General features: G+C 49.6%; 1 protein-coding gene across 1 annotated transcript in view; it reads left to right on the top strand.

Moving 5' to 3' along the window:
• AMOTL1 (angiomotin like 1) overlaps positions 1-12,937 on the top strand; it is a 119,163-nt gene extending 106,226 nt beyond the window's left edge. The window contains exons 10-13 of the mRNA XM_068988728.1: positions 1,377-1,502; positions 2,573-2,799; positions 10,671-10,946; positions 12,616-12,937. Coding sequence (XP_068844829.1) covers positions 1,377-1,502; positions 2,573-2,799; positions 10,671-10,946; positions 12,616-12,722 — 736 coding nt within the window. The 3' untranslated portion in view covers positions 12,723-12,937. The remainder of the gene's footprint in view (positions 1-1,376; positions 1,503-2,572; positions 2,800-10,670; positions 10,947-12,615) is intronic.
• Positions 12,938-13,270: the final 333 nt, after the last annotated feature.

Raw genomic sequence — 13,270 nt, 5'->3', positions numbered from 1 at the left:
ACTCCCTCATGGACACATGCAAGAAGGCCCCTCTTTTTGCTACTTTTAGGTGTTCTAGAAAAGAGCTTTAAGATTTTAACACGTAATGTTAAAATGTTAAAAATCTTCACTGTAATGTGAAGTTAAAGGGATGTGAAGCTGGATCACTTCTTACTAAAGATTCACTTCCTAGTTTAAGATTGTGCCTTTCAGCCTCAGACATGCTTAGATCTCTTAGAATTCTGAGATCCCCAACCCCCAGGCCGAGAACCAGTACCATGGGCTCTTAGGAGCGGCCAACTAACACAGCGACTGAAGCTTCTGCACCTATCTGTCACTCCCCATCGCTCGCATCATCGCCTGAACCATCCACCCTCTCCCACCCCACCCTACCCCACCCCTGTGGACAAATTGTCTTCCATGAAACCTGTCCCTAGTGCCGAAAAGGTTAAGGACCACTGACTTAGATGACATGGTTATCTTGTCTTTACCAGTCATCACTGAAAGAGAGTGTTGGTTGTATCCGACTCTTTATGACCCCATGGACCATGCCTGCCAGGTTCCTCTGTCCGTGGGATTCTCCAGGCAAGAATATTGGAGTGGGTTGCCATGCCCTCCTCCAGGGGATCTTCCTGACCCAGGGATCGAACCCGGGTCTCATGCATTACAGGCAGATTCTTTACCGTCTGAGGCACCAGGGAAGCCCTGTTAGGAGTAATTATATTGACAGAAGCAGAGACAGGAGAGCAATCCCCTTTGAGCGGCTGTTTCCAGCCAGGCACCTGCTGCCAGCTGCACTGCTTTGCGGTCTCCCTCTGTCTGTCCCTCCCCGACTCCACCCCCTCGACTGGACTTTGCCAGGACATAGGGTGTGTCTTCTTCACGTTTGTGTCCTGCTGCCCAGCACGGTTGTCACACTGAACGGACCTGAATCCTAGGCAGGAGCTCACAGGAGAAGCGAGCAGGACGTAAGCGTGGAGGGGACTCCAGCCAGGGCCTTGCTGTCCAGGAGGACCAGTCTCCATCTCAGGGATTTCCCGAGTCCCCATTTACTGTAAACACTGAGATAGCTCCTAAATGGGGGAGAAATAGAATGACACCTGAACGCTGGTGGAGAAAGTAAGAAAGGAGAAGTATGAAAGAGCACAAGCATGGACATACTAACTGACATGATACTATCCGGTGTCCACATGCTAGGAGACACTTGCCCTTACACCTGTAAGTATACAGTGTCTGTATTCAGCACACACCACGTCGCTTGTGATTCAGGATCGTTGGTAGAAAGGGCAGGGAATTTGGAATTTTGCATTTTATGTTCCTTAGATACTAGCTTCGTTCTAGCGGTTCAGGGAGTGAACTGACTGACATCAGTCTGTGTGTGTGTCCTGTGTTGCCAGGGACACCACGATCGTCAACCACTCGAGGAATGGCAGCTATGGCGAGAGCTCACTGGAGGCCCACATCTGGCAGGAGGAGGAGGAGGTGGTGCAGGCCACCAGGAGGTGTCAGGACATGGAGTACACGTAAGGGACAGCCATGCCCAGCCCCCGGGCCCCACGCCTGCCACCCCTCATGAGCCCGGCGGGGCCACCAGCCCACTGTGTGCACTCATCTCCAGCCCTTTCCCGTCTAGACAGCCCTTCAGCTTGAGCCCTCCCAGTCCGCATTCCAGGGAAAGAGTCCTGTTAACAAGGGGCCTGGAGCCCGAGGTCTCTGGGAACTAATTTCATGTCAGATGCAGATATTTAGGTGGAGGCTAATAACAAGAATTTAGAAGCCCATGTGTTTTCTGGGTGTCTGTCTCAACAGCCTACTCGACATTATCAGCTGGACAGAGGGAAACATCATATGCCAGAGTCTCAGAGTTTTTAAGCCAGTATTTATATATTCCAGCCAGTAATTAAGAACATATGTAGCTAATGTGTTTTTCTCCTGAAGTAAACAAGAAGTCCTCCAGCAGGCTTTGTGACATCGCAGAGCTAGCCTGCCGCCCACCCCCAGCCCTCTCCGTCAAGCCCTGGGAAGCTGAGCTTCTCATTCTGTGAAAATAGAACTGCGTGGCTGAGTCGTTGATAAGCTCAGCAAGTTACTACTTAGGTTGTGAAAAAGAACTCACGTGTCTCCTAATTCTCATCTTTGACCTTCAGGGAGGAAAACATCATCTCACAGAAAACTTGTCCATTTCCTGCCCACCCCACCCCCCACCCCGCACAGAAAATAGGCAAATTGACTCTCGTGAGCTGCCTACCCTGTGTGAGGCTTGAGTTTGTGTGTGTTTCCCCGTAGTTCCTCGCGCCCTTCCCACTGCCAGGCTTCTACACACTTCAGTCAAGAGTTCCCTGCCAGGTGGCCACAGGCACTCAAACTGTGTGTCCTCAGGGTCCCAGAGCCTCCTAAGGGGCCAGAGAAGGTGCCCCCTTTTCAGGTACTATAAAAGATCAGTCTTCTACAATGGAGATTGTAACTGAAGACTCAGGCGGCAATTAACTCTGTTCTTGGAATTATAGTTAAAATCTGTGGGGTCCTGAGAGAAATATAAATATCCCTGTCATTCCATGGATTTTGATCATGACTGTTTTGTTTTCTTACACAGTATTAAAAATCTCCATGCCAAAATCATAGAGAAGGACGCCATGATTAAGGTCCTTCAACAGCGATCCCGTAAAGATGCCGGGAAGACGGACTCCTCCAGCCTGAGACCCGCCCGCTCTGTGCCATCCATTGCAGCAGCCACCGGGACTCACTCCCGCCAGACCTCGCTCACTAGCAGCCAGTTGGCTGAGGAGAAAAAGGAGGAGAAGACCTGGAAGGGGAGCATAGGTGAGCTCCACGCCCTCAACAAGCCCTGCCCCTCCCCAAGCAAGCCCTGCCCCTCTGCAGAGAGCCCCACCCCCTCAACAAGCCCTGCCCCTCCCCAAGCAAGCCATGCCCCTCTGTAGAGAGCCCCACTCCCTCAACAAGCCCCGCCCCCCCAAGCAACCCCTGCCCCTCTGCAGAGAGACCCACCCCCTCAACAAGCCCCACCCCTCCCAAGCAAGCCCTGCCTCTGCAGGTGAGCCCCACCCCTCAACAAGCCCCGCCCCTCCCCAAGCAAGCCCTGCCTCTGCAGGTGAGCCCCACCTCTCAACAGGCCCCGCCCCTCCCCCAAGCAAGCCCTGCCCCTCTGCAAGTGAGCCCCACCCCCTCAATAAGCCCCGCCCCTCCCCAAGCAACCCATGCCCCTCTGCAGGTGAGCCCCACCCCCTCAGGCAAGGTCCTCCCTCCGTAATTGAGCCCCACTCACCCCCAGGCAAGCCCCACCCCTGCATAGGTGAGCCCCTCCACTCCTCATGTGAGCCTCTGAAGAGTAGGAGTCACATAAACACTGAGGCACCTCAGTTGGCCAATGGAGTTCAGACCCCCCTGTGAAAATAGGAATTTTGAGTATCTCCAAGTCTCAGTTTACTCACATGTGAAGTTCGGTTCCCTCGCTCAGTTGTGTGCAACTCTTTGTGACCCCGTGGACTGCAGCACACCAGGCTTCCCCGTCTTTCACAATCTCCCAGAACTTGGCTCAAACTCATTTCCATCAGCTTGGTGATACCATCCAGCCGTCTCATTTTCTGCAGTCCCCTTCTCCTCTTGCTGTCAATCTTTCCCAGCATCAGAGCCTTTTCTAATGAAAAGACCTTCCCATCAGGTGGCCAAAGTATTGGGGCTTCAGCTTAAGCATCAGTTCTTCCAGTGAGTATTCAGAAGTGATTTCCTTTAGGATTGACTGCTCTGATGTCCTTGCTGACCAAGGGACTTTCAAGAGTCATCTCCAGCACCACAGTTCAAAAGCATCAGTTCTTCAGCACTCAGCTTTCTTTATGGTCCAATTCTCACATCCATACATGAGTGGATGATTGGAAAAACCATAGCTTTGAGTATATGGACCTTTGTCGGCAAAGTAATATGACTGCTTTGTAATATGCTGTCCAAGCTTGTCATAGCTTTTCTTCCAAGGAGCAAGCAACTTAATTTCATGGGTGCAGTCACCATCTGCAGTGATTTTGAAGCCCAAGAAAATAAAGTCTGTCACTGTTGCCATTGTTTCCCCATCTATTTGCCATGAAGTGATGGGACCAGATGCCATGATCTTAGTTTTCTGAATGTTGAGCTTTAAACCAACTTTTCACTCCCCTCTTTCACTTTCATCAAGAGGCTCTTCAGTTCTTCTTCACTTTCTGCCGTCAGGGTGGTGTCATCTGCATATCTGAGGTTATTGATATTTTTCTCAGCAGTTTTGCTTCCAGCTTGTGCTTCATCCAGCCCGGCTTTTCTCATGATGTACTCTGCATGTAAGTTAAATAAGCAAGGTGACAGTATACAGCCTTGATGTACTCCTTTCCCAATTTGGAACCAGTCCATTGTTCCATGTCTGGTTCTAACTGTTGCTTCTTGATCTGCATACAGATTTCTCAGGAGGCAGGTCAGGTGGTTTGGTATTCCCATCTCTTGAAGAATTTTCCACAGTTTGTTGTAATCCAAACAGTCAAAGGCTTTAGTCTTTGACTAAAGTAGTCAATGAAACATAAGTAGATGTTTTTCTGGAATTCTCTTGCATTTTTGATGATCCAAAAGATGTTGGCAATTTGATCTCTGGTTCCTCTGCCTTTTCTAAGTCCAACTTGAACATCTGGAAGTTCTCGGTTCATGTACTATTAAAACCTAGCTTTGAGAATTTTGAGCATTGCTTTGCTAGCATGTGGGATGAGTGCGATTATGTGGTAGTTTGAACATTCTTTGGCCTTGCCTTTTTTGGGATTGGAATGAAAACTGACCTTTACCAGTTCTGTAGCCACTGCTGAGTTTTCCATATTTGCTAGCTCACAGCACTTTCACGGCATCATCTTTTAGGATTTGAAATAGCTCACCTGAAATTCCATCACCTCCACCAGCTTTATTCATCTTGATGCTTCCTAAGGCCCACTTGACTTCGCACTCTAAGATATCTGGCTCTAGGTGAGTGGTCACACCATCATGGTTATCTGGGTCATTAAGATCTTTTTTGTATATTAGTTCTGTGTATTCTTGCCACCTCTTCTTAATATCTTCTGTTTCTGTTAAGTCCATACTGTTTCTGTAATTTATTGTGCCCATCTTTGCATGAAATGTTCCCTTGCCATTTCTAATTTTCTTGGAGAATCTCTAGTCTTTCCTATTCTACTGTTTTCCTCTATTTCTATGCATTGATCACTGAGGAAGGCTTTCTTATCTCTCCTTGCTATTCTTTGGAACTCTGCATTCAAATGGGTATATCTTTCCTTTTCTCCTTTGCCTTTAGCTTCTCTTCTTTTCTCAGCTATTTGTAAGGCCTCCTCAGACAACCATTTTGCCTTTTTGCATTTCTGCTTCTTGGAGATAGTTTTGATCACCACCTCCTACACAGTGTTACAAACCCCTGTCAGTAGTTCTTAAGGCACTCTTTTCTATCAGATCGTATCCCTTGAGTATTTCTCACTTCCACTGTATAATCGTAATGGATTTGATTTAGGTCATACCTGAATGGTTTAGTGGTTTTCCCTACTTTCTTCAATTTAAGTCTGAATTTGGCAATAAGGAGTTCATGATCTGAGCCACAGTCAGCTCCTGGTCTTGTTTTTGCTGACTGTATATAGCTTCTCCATCTTTGTCTGCAAAGAATATAATCAATCTGATTTTGGTGTTGACCATCTGGTGATGGCCATGTGTAGAGTCACCTCTTGTGTTGTTGGAACAGGGTGTTTGCTATGAGCAGTACATTGTCTTGACAAAACTGTTAGCCTTTGCCCTGCTTCATTTTGTACTCCAAGACCACAGTTGCCTGTTACTCCAGGTATCTGTTGACTTCCTACTTTTGCATTCCAGTCCCCTATGATGAAAAAGACTTTTTTTTTTTTGGTTTTAGTTCTAGTTCTTGTAGGTCCTCATAGATCCATTCAACTTTAGCTTCTTTGGCATTTGTGGTTGGGACATAGACTTCGGTCACTGTGATATTGAATGGCTTGCCTCAGAAATGAACAGAAAAAAAAACCTCATTTTTGACATTGCACCCAAGTACTGCATTTTGGACTCTTTTGTTGACTGTGAGGGCTACTCCATTTCTACTAAGGGATTCTTGCCACAGTAGTAGATGTAATGGTCATCTGAATTAAATTTGCCCAATTTGGTCCTTTTTAGTTCACTGATTCCTAAAATGTCAGTATTCACTGTTGCTATCTCCTGTTTTACCACTTCCGATTTACCCTGATTCATGGACCTAACATTCCAGGTTTCTATGCAATATTGCTCTTTACAACACAGGACTTTACTTCCAACACCAGTCATATCCACAAATGGGTATTGTTTCCACTTTGGCTCAACCTCTTCATTCTTTCTGGAGCTATTTCTCCAGTCTTTTCCAATAGTATATTGGGCACCTACAGACCTGGGGAGTTCATCTTTCAGTGTCATATCTTTTGTTTTTTCATACTGTTCATATGGTTCTCAGTATTCTTCTGAAGTATACTGAAATGGTTTGCCATTCACTCTCCAGTGGACCATGTTTTGTCAGAACTCTCCACCATGACCTGTCAGTCTTGGGTGACCCTACACAGCATGGCTCATAGTTTCATTGAGTTAGAGAAGGCTGTGATCCTCGTGATCGGTTTGGTTAGTTTTCTGTGACTGTGGTTTCCATTCTGTCTGCCCTCTGGTGGATGAGGATAAGAGGCTTGTGGAAGCTTCCTGATGGGAGGGACTGGCTGTGGGGAAATCTGAGTCTTGCTCTGATGGGTGGGGCATGGGTTACCAGTTGCCTGCCACAGGAACAGGAGCTCTGGCTGCAGCAGACCTGGGAGGTGTGGGGTGTGAGCCCCACCACAGAACCACCCAGCAGACAACCCACAAGCTGAAGAACGGTTAATACCAGAGAAGTTTTTACACTGTTGCGAAAGTTCTGGGACCCACACCAGATTTCCCAACCTGGGGATCTGGCAAAGGGACTGAGAACCCCCAGGGAATTTGACTTTGAAGGCCAGTGGGATTTGATTGCAGAACTTCCACAGGACTGGGGAAACAGACTCTTGGAGGGCACAGACAAAACCTTGTGTGCACCAGGACCCAGGAGAAAGGAGCAGTGACCCCACAAGAGACTGAGCCAGAATTGCCTGTGAGTATCCAGGAGTCTCCAGTGGAGGTGTGGAAAGGATAATGCATCATACTTTGGTGGTGGAAGCAAAGGCCACCCCACCAGAGTCACTGTTAGCCGTGAGTTGACTCACATCATAATCATTATCATTATGACTGAAAGCTAAGGTGTCTTACACTATAAAAATTTTTAATAGGAAGAAGACTTTGAGACTTCAGGCCTCTGAACTTGGTTCTGCCCCAAACCAGTGGTAGGACTACTCCACCTCTGCTTCTGGGTCTAGAAAAGCTGGGTGGTGTCTAGAGGTGTCTTCCCTGCTGTACCTCATGGGGTCATTGCAAGGCCAAAATGACATACTGGAGAGAAAGCGCTTTGCAAGCAGTGCTCTCGCATAAGGGGCTGCTGGTGGTATTTTGTTGGGTTGTTGTTGCACAGGCAGAGTTTGGAAGAGCATTCTGCAAACACAGTCATAGCCATGAACTGGTCCCCATGACGGGGACCAGCAGCCCAGCTCGCTGAGTCAGAGAGGATGAGACAGCTGCCTAGGTCACAGGCAGCACTCCCGGTCACACGTCTTCCGCTCTTGTCCCTGACTCTGCAGCCCCAGGGGCCTGGCCCTTCTTTGATGCATTTCCCTGGATCAGAGTGTGTTTTGTTTATCCATGGAGCTGAGAGCCTGTTTTTGTTAGCCCAGGACGGTGGAGGAGCCTGGCTGCTTCATGTCAAAGGGGATAAGAGCTTCCAGGAGGAAGCTGACAGACTTGGGGGAGAATCAAAGGCACCCAGCCATTATCTCCGTTTGAAATCCCCCCCATGGGTTACTTCTGTAGCCCCTGCCCTCCAAGGAAATGCACTTCAAAGAAGAGGCATGTGGACAGCAGCTGGGATCTTCAAAGCCCCTCCCAAGGACTCTTAGCTTCCCTCCCCATTTAGAGAGCCTCAGCAGCAGTGCTCATGTGGCCTTGAGAGGGGACTCAGCACGTGCTCAGCTCTCATAGAAACCTCTCTGGCAGAAGCCTGTCTGTGACATCCAGCCAGGCAGATATTTCCATGGGGGCTGTGCCCATACCCCTAGCATTTGATGTGCCTCAGCCAGGCCAGGGACCGGAGGACTCAGCTGCAGGAAGAGCTCCTGTGTTCTCCACACTCATATTCCCCCTCCTTACTGTGATCAACATCCACATGTCACAAGACGGTGGAGCCCTCCCACTGCGGAGGGAGACACACGTTCAATTCCCACAGACCTCCTGCACAGGCCCCGCAGCGTTCCCACGGTGTCTTGTCTGAGGAGCTCTGGAAGGAGGTGGAGGTGGTAACATATCCCTTTCTGATGTCTCGGGCTCTCAGGTGAGATGACCGGCCAGTGGCTTAGTTGCACAGGAGTATCCTCGCTAGACTGTGGCCCTCCACGCAGGGGTAGGGTGATGAGGCGGAAAAGGACACAAAGTAGACTTAAAGGCAGGCACCTCTGGCTTCAAATGCCATTTCTGCTACTTCTCAACGGTGAGACACTAATTTCGTCCATTTCCTTTTCTGTAAAACAAAAGATAGCAACAGGACCTACCTCATACAAAGTGAGATGATATCTGGGAAGCACCTAGTCAAGGCTTCTTGCCCCTCAAGGTGTGGTCTGTGGGCCAGCACCACCAGCATTGCTTAGGAGCTTATTAGAGAAATAGAAGCTCGAGGTCCCCCGCTGACTTGAATCTTCATCTTAACTATATGCAAGTAATTGATGTGTGTGTGAGCATGTTGAGAAGCATCACTGTAGACAGACTGGATTGAGTTGTGTTGCATTATGAATGGGCACCCTGAAATAGCCCTAGCAAGGAAACTGTGAATTTCGTTAAATGAACAGACACTTGATTGTGCTTATTGCACTCTGTGTAGGCTGGTGTGGAACGAGGGCCGTATTTCACAATTAGAACAATTGCTGTGCTGTCCAGCTCGCAGAAAGACTGAGGAAACGGGGCACATCACGCCTCCCTTTTGCCCAGCCAGCCGCCCTCTTCCCACCCCCGACACTTTGGTCTTGGGACGGGTGGGGAGGAGAGGGCTGAGCGGCCCTCCGCAGAAACCCAGCTGGCTTCGTGCCTCTTGGAGGACATGGCTCTTCATCACAGGGAGCTCTCTGGGGAATATTGTACACAACTCTGTTGCCGTGACCAGGAGGCATGCTTGTTTTGACCCAGGCCCTGGGGAGATAATTCATTACCAGAGAGGAGTGGAGCTGGGGGCTGTTAAGCAGAGCAGCAGGCCAACAGGGCTGTGTCTAGGAGCAGAGAAGCCGATACAGGCTGCCACTGCTCAGGACTAGCCCTCCTGGGCTGCATACGGAAAGAAAGCATTGTCTCCAGAAAGCCTTGCAGAGTGCCCCCGCCCCTCGACACTCTGCCTGTAAGGCATCTCTTCTCCCTTCTTTCCATAGCATCCTCAGAATAGTAGCATCCTATCATTTGTCATGTTACATTATAACCAGTTTATGTGACAGCTCCTCCCCTGCCCCATGCTAGGTTTTTTGTTTTTGGTTTTTAATTGGGGTATTCAGTTCAGTTCAGTTGCTCAGTCTTGTCCGACTCTTTGTGACCCCATGGACTGCAGCACACCAGGCCTCCCTGTCCATCACCAGCTCTCAAGAGTTTTCTCAAACTCATGTCCATTGAGTCGGTGATGCCATCCAACCATCTCGTTCTCTGTCGTCCCCTTCTCCTCCCACTTTCAATCTTTCCCAGCATCAGGGTCTTTTCCAGTGAGTCAGCTCTTTGCATCAGGTGGCCAAAGTATTGGAGTTTCAGCTTCAACATCAGTGCCTCCAGTGAACACCCAGGACTGATCTCCTTTAGGATGGACTGGTTAGATCTCCTTTCAGTCCAAGGGATTCTTAATAGTCTTCAACACCACAGTTCAAAAGCATCAATTCTTCTGCGCTCAGCTTTCTTTATAGTCCAACTCTCAAATCCATACATGACTACTGGAAAAATCATAGCCTTGACTTGATGGACCTTTGTTGGCAACGCAGTTGCCTTACAATGTTGTGTTAGTTTCTGCTCTACAGGAGAGTGAATCAGCCATCCATATACATATAATCCCTCCCCCTTGGACCCCCTTCCCACTGTGACCCCCATCCCATCCCATCCGCAGAGCACAGGGCTCTTGTGCTATACAGCAGGTTTCCACTAGCTGCCTCTTTTACACACGTGTGTGTAAGCTCAGTCATGTCTGACTTTTTGCAACCCCGTGCTCTGCAGCCTGCCAAGCTCCTCTGTCCATGAGATTCTCCAGTCAAGAATAGTGGAGTGGGTAGCCATGCCCTCCTTCAGGGGATCTTCCCGACCTAGGGATCAAACCCAAGTCTCCTGCATCGCCTGCACTGGCAGGCGGATTCCTGGCCACAAGTGCCACCTGGGTGGTGCACGTGTGTCAGTCCTGATCTCCCAGCTCACGGCTCCCCAGCCTTGTACAGACGTCCGTTCTCTTTGCTGGCGTCTGTATCCCTGCCCAGCCGATGGGTCTTGCTTCTTGAGGCGCGACACTGAAGAAGCTGTTCTTCCACCCGCAGGGCTGCTGCTGGGGAAGGAACACCACGACCACGCGTCCACCCCCGTGCTGCCCACCCCCTCTGCCACCACGCTGTCACCCTCAGCCCCCGGCACGTCGGCCAGCAGCGCCCACGCCAAGATGGGCAGCAAGGACAGCAGCACGCAGACCGACAAGAGTGCTGAGCTCTTCTGGCCCGGCGTGGCCTCCCTGCCCACGCGCAGCAGGCTCAGCGGGACCCCTTCCAACAGCCCCGTGCTGAAGCACCCAGCGGCCAAGAGCGCAGCAGAAAAACTGGGTACGAGGTCTCCACCTGCTCTCACGCTCCATAGAGCTTCCTGTCCTGTCAGGGGTGGGGGAGGGGCTTCTATTGAGCTGGGGAGGGAGCTGGGCTACCAGCCTACTCTCACTTATGGGTTATCTTATGGTATGATTGGAGAAGGAAATGGCAACCCACTCCAGTATGCTTGCCTGGACGGAGGAGCCTGGTATGCTATAGTCCACAGGGTCGCAAAGAGTTGGACATGACTGAATGATTTCACTTTCTGTGGTATGGTTAGTTGCTCAGTTGTGTCTGACTCTTTGCAGTTCTATGGACTGTAGCCCACCAGGCTCCTCCATCCATGGGATTCTCCAGGCAAGAATACTGGAGTGGGTTGCCATTCTCTTCTCCAGGGGAGCTTCCCAACCCATGGACCAAACCTGAGTCTTCTGCAGTGCAGGCAGATTCTTTACCATCTGAGCCACCAGGGATGCCCTAGACTCTTCAGGCTCTGTATTATTCTGGGATTGAAATATGTGTGCTTGCGTGCTAAGTCGCTTCTGTCGCGTCCGACTCTTTGTGATTCCATGGACTGTAGCCCGCCAGGCTCCTCTGTTCATGGAATCCTCCCAGGCAAGAATACTGAAGTGGGTTGCCATTTCCTTCTCCAGGGGCTCTTCCTGACCCAGTCTCATGTCTTCTGCATTGGCAGGCAGGTTCTTTACCGCTAGTGCCACCTGGGAAGCCCTAAAATGTGTGTAGAGACTCCTAACTTATTACCATTTAAAAGAGCAAACAAATTGGCATTTGTCCTTTTAGCATATGTTTAATAGCTAGCCCTTCCCCAGAAGGTGTGCAAACAGACCCTCCGAGGGATGCTAAGGAATTAGCCCCGCCCCTCCCACCCCCCGTATGTTTGGGACCTGGTACCAGGTCCATCAAGAGCATCAGATACAGAGATGTTGCCTTCAGGGTGTTTACTCATCAAGGATTCAGTGTCGACTGAAGGAGACACTGATTCAGTCCCGATTGAAGCAGAAGGTAGATTTAAGGTAGGTGAACTGGCCCAGCACTCAGGCCAGTTCTGAGAAGTTGCTTTCAAACATTTAATAGAAGACAGTTGGGAGGAGTTTTGCAACAAGTCCAGAAATGTCCTTGGAGAGAGCAGACTTGGCTTTGGACTGTTCAAAGTTGTGGGGTGAGGATCCCTCTGCTAGGGAATCCTTTGGAGGAGGTGGGGGCTCCTGGGCATAAATGAGTTGTTTTCTCCAACGGGATTCCCTGTGTTCATCCTCCAAAATAAACAAGTACACATGATATTCTCGATTTTTGGAGATGTAATTCCTGGGATACCCTTTTGCCAAGAAGGCAGGGAACCCGGGAGGGACCTGCCTCATTGTAGGCACTTGATAATTTTAATTTAGAGGAGAGGAGGGGAACAGGGTGGGTGAGGTCCCCGCACAAAGTCCTAATGCCCCCTTCGCCTGCTCAGACCTCTCCCTTCATGTCCTGGTTATGTTCTTTGTGTCTGAATCCCAGGCCCAGGCATTTAGCTTTGGTCCACCAAAGCTGGGCTCTGTGGCCTTAACCTGTGTACACTGATGGTGATGGGTGGTACTTGAAGTGGTTCCATTTGAGAGAGAGCTGGGTAGGCCTGTGGTCCTCCTGGGGAACGGGCCGCTGATATGTCCCTTCTGTTTGGCAGAGAACTCTCCCGGCCACGGAAAGTCGCCTGACCACAAAGGCCGCGTCAGCAACTTACTCCACAAGCCTGAGTTCCCCGACGGGGAGATGATGGAAGTTCTCATCTAACCCTGGGCTCCCTGTTGAATTTAACAGCGGAACACTGAGGCGCGAGGAACGTGGCAAAGAGAAAGAAAGATCACGAAGGTTGTGGATGGGAAATCAGGGATGGTTTGAGCAGATAAGGATTTCAGATTAGTGAGAATACTTTTTATAAATGTTAAAACAAAAACAGGAGACCTACATGACTGAAGATGAAGAGGATGCCGTGGATTTTTACTGCTTATGGTGGAAGAGAGAAGATGCATGTAGGTTTGGAAACAAAGAAGATCTAGGAAATGAAATTTTTTCATTGTACAGAAAAATGTACCTCTCGGGGAGGGTCTGTGTACACCCATGGTCTGGTTATAAACAGATAAACCTGAGCATGGATCTTCCTTGGAATACGCCCATTCTCCTTGCCTCTTAGCTTGTTTTGAGAAGAGCCTCCTAGAAATCTTGTAGTCTGTCTTGACATAACATCATTTCACCTGTGCCCTCCGTGATGTGTCCTGTGAATGCGTGTGGGTGTGGCAGGGAAGAGAAATGTCTGGGGTGATGGAGGGCTTAAAAGGCCA

The sequence above is a fragment of the Capricornis sumatraensis genome, chromosome 16, assembly GCF_032405125.1.
Source record: "Capricornis sumatraensis isolate serow.1 chromosome 16, serow.2, whole genome shotgun sequence".
Classification (NCBI taxonomy): domain Eukaryota; kingdom Metazoa; phylum Chordata; class Mammalia; order Artiodactyla; family Bovidae; genus Capricornis; species Capricornis sumatraensis.
Note: the sequence above shows the minus strand (reverse complement) of the source record. Positions and strands in the feature narration are given on the sequence as shown.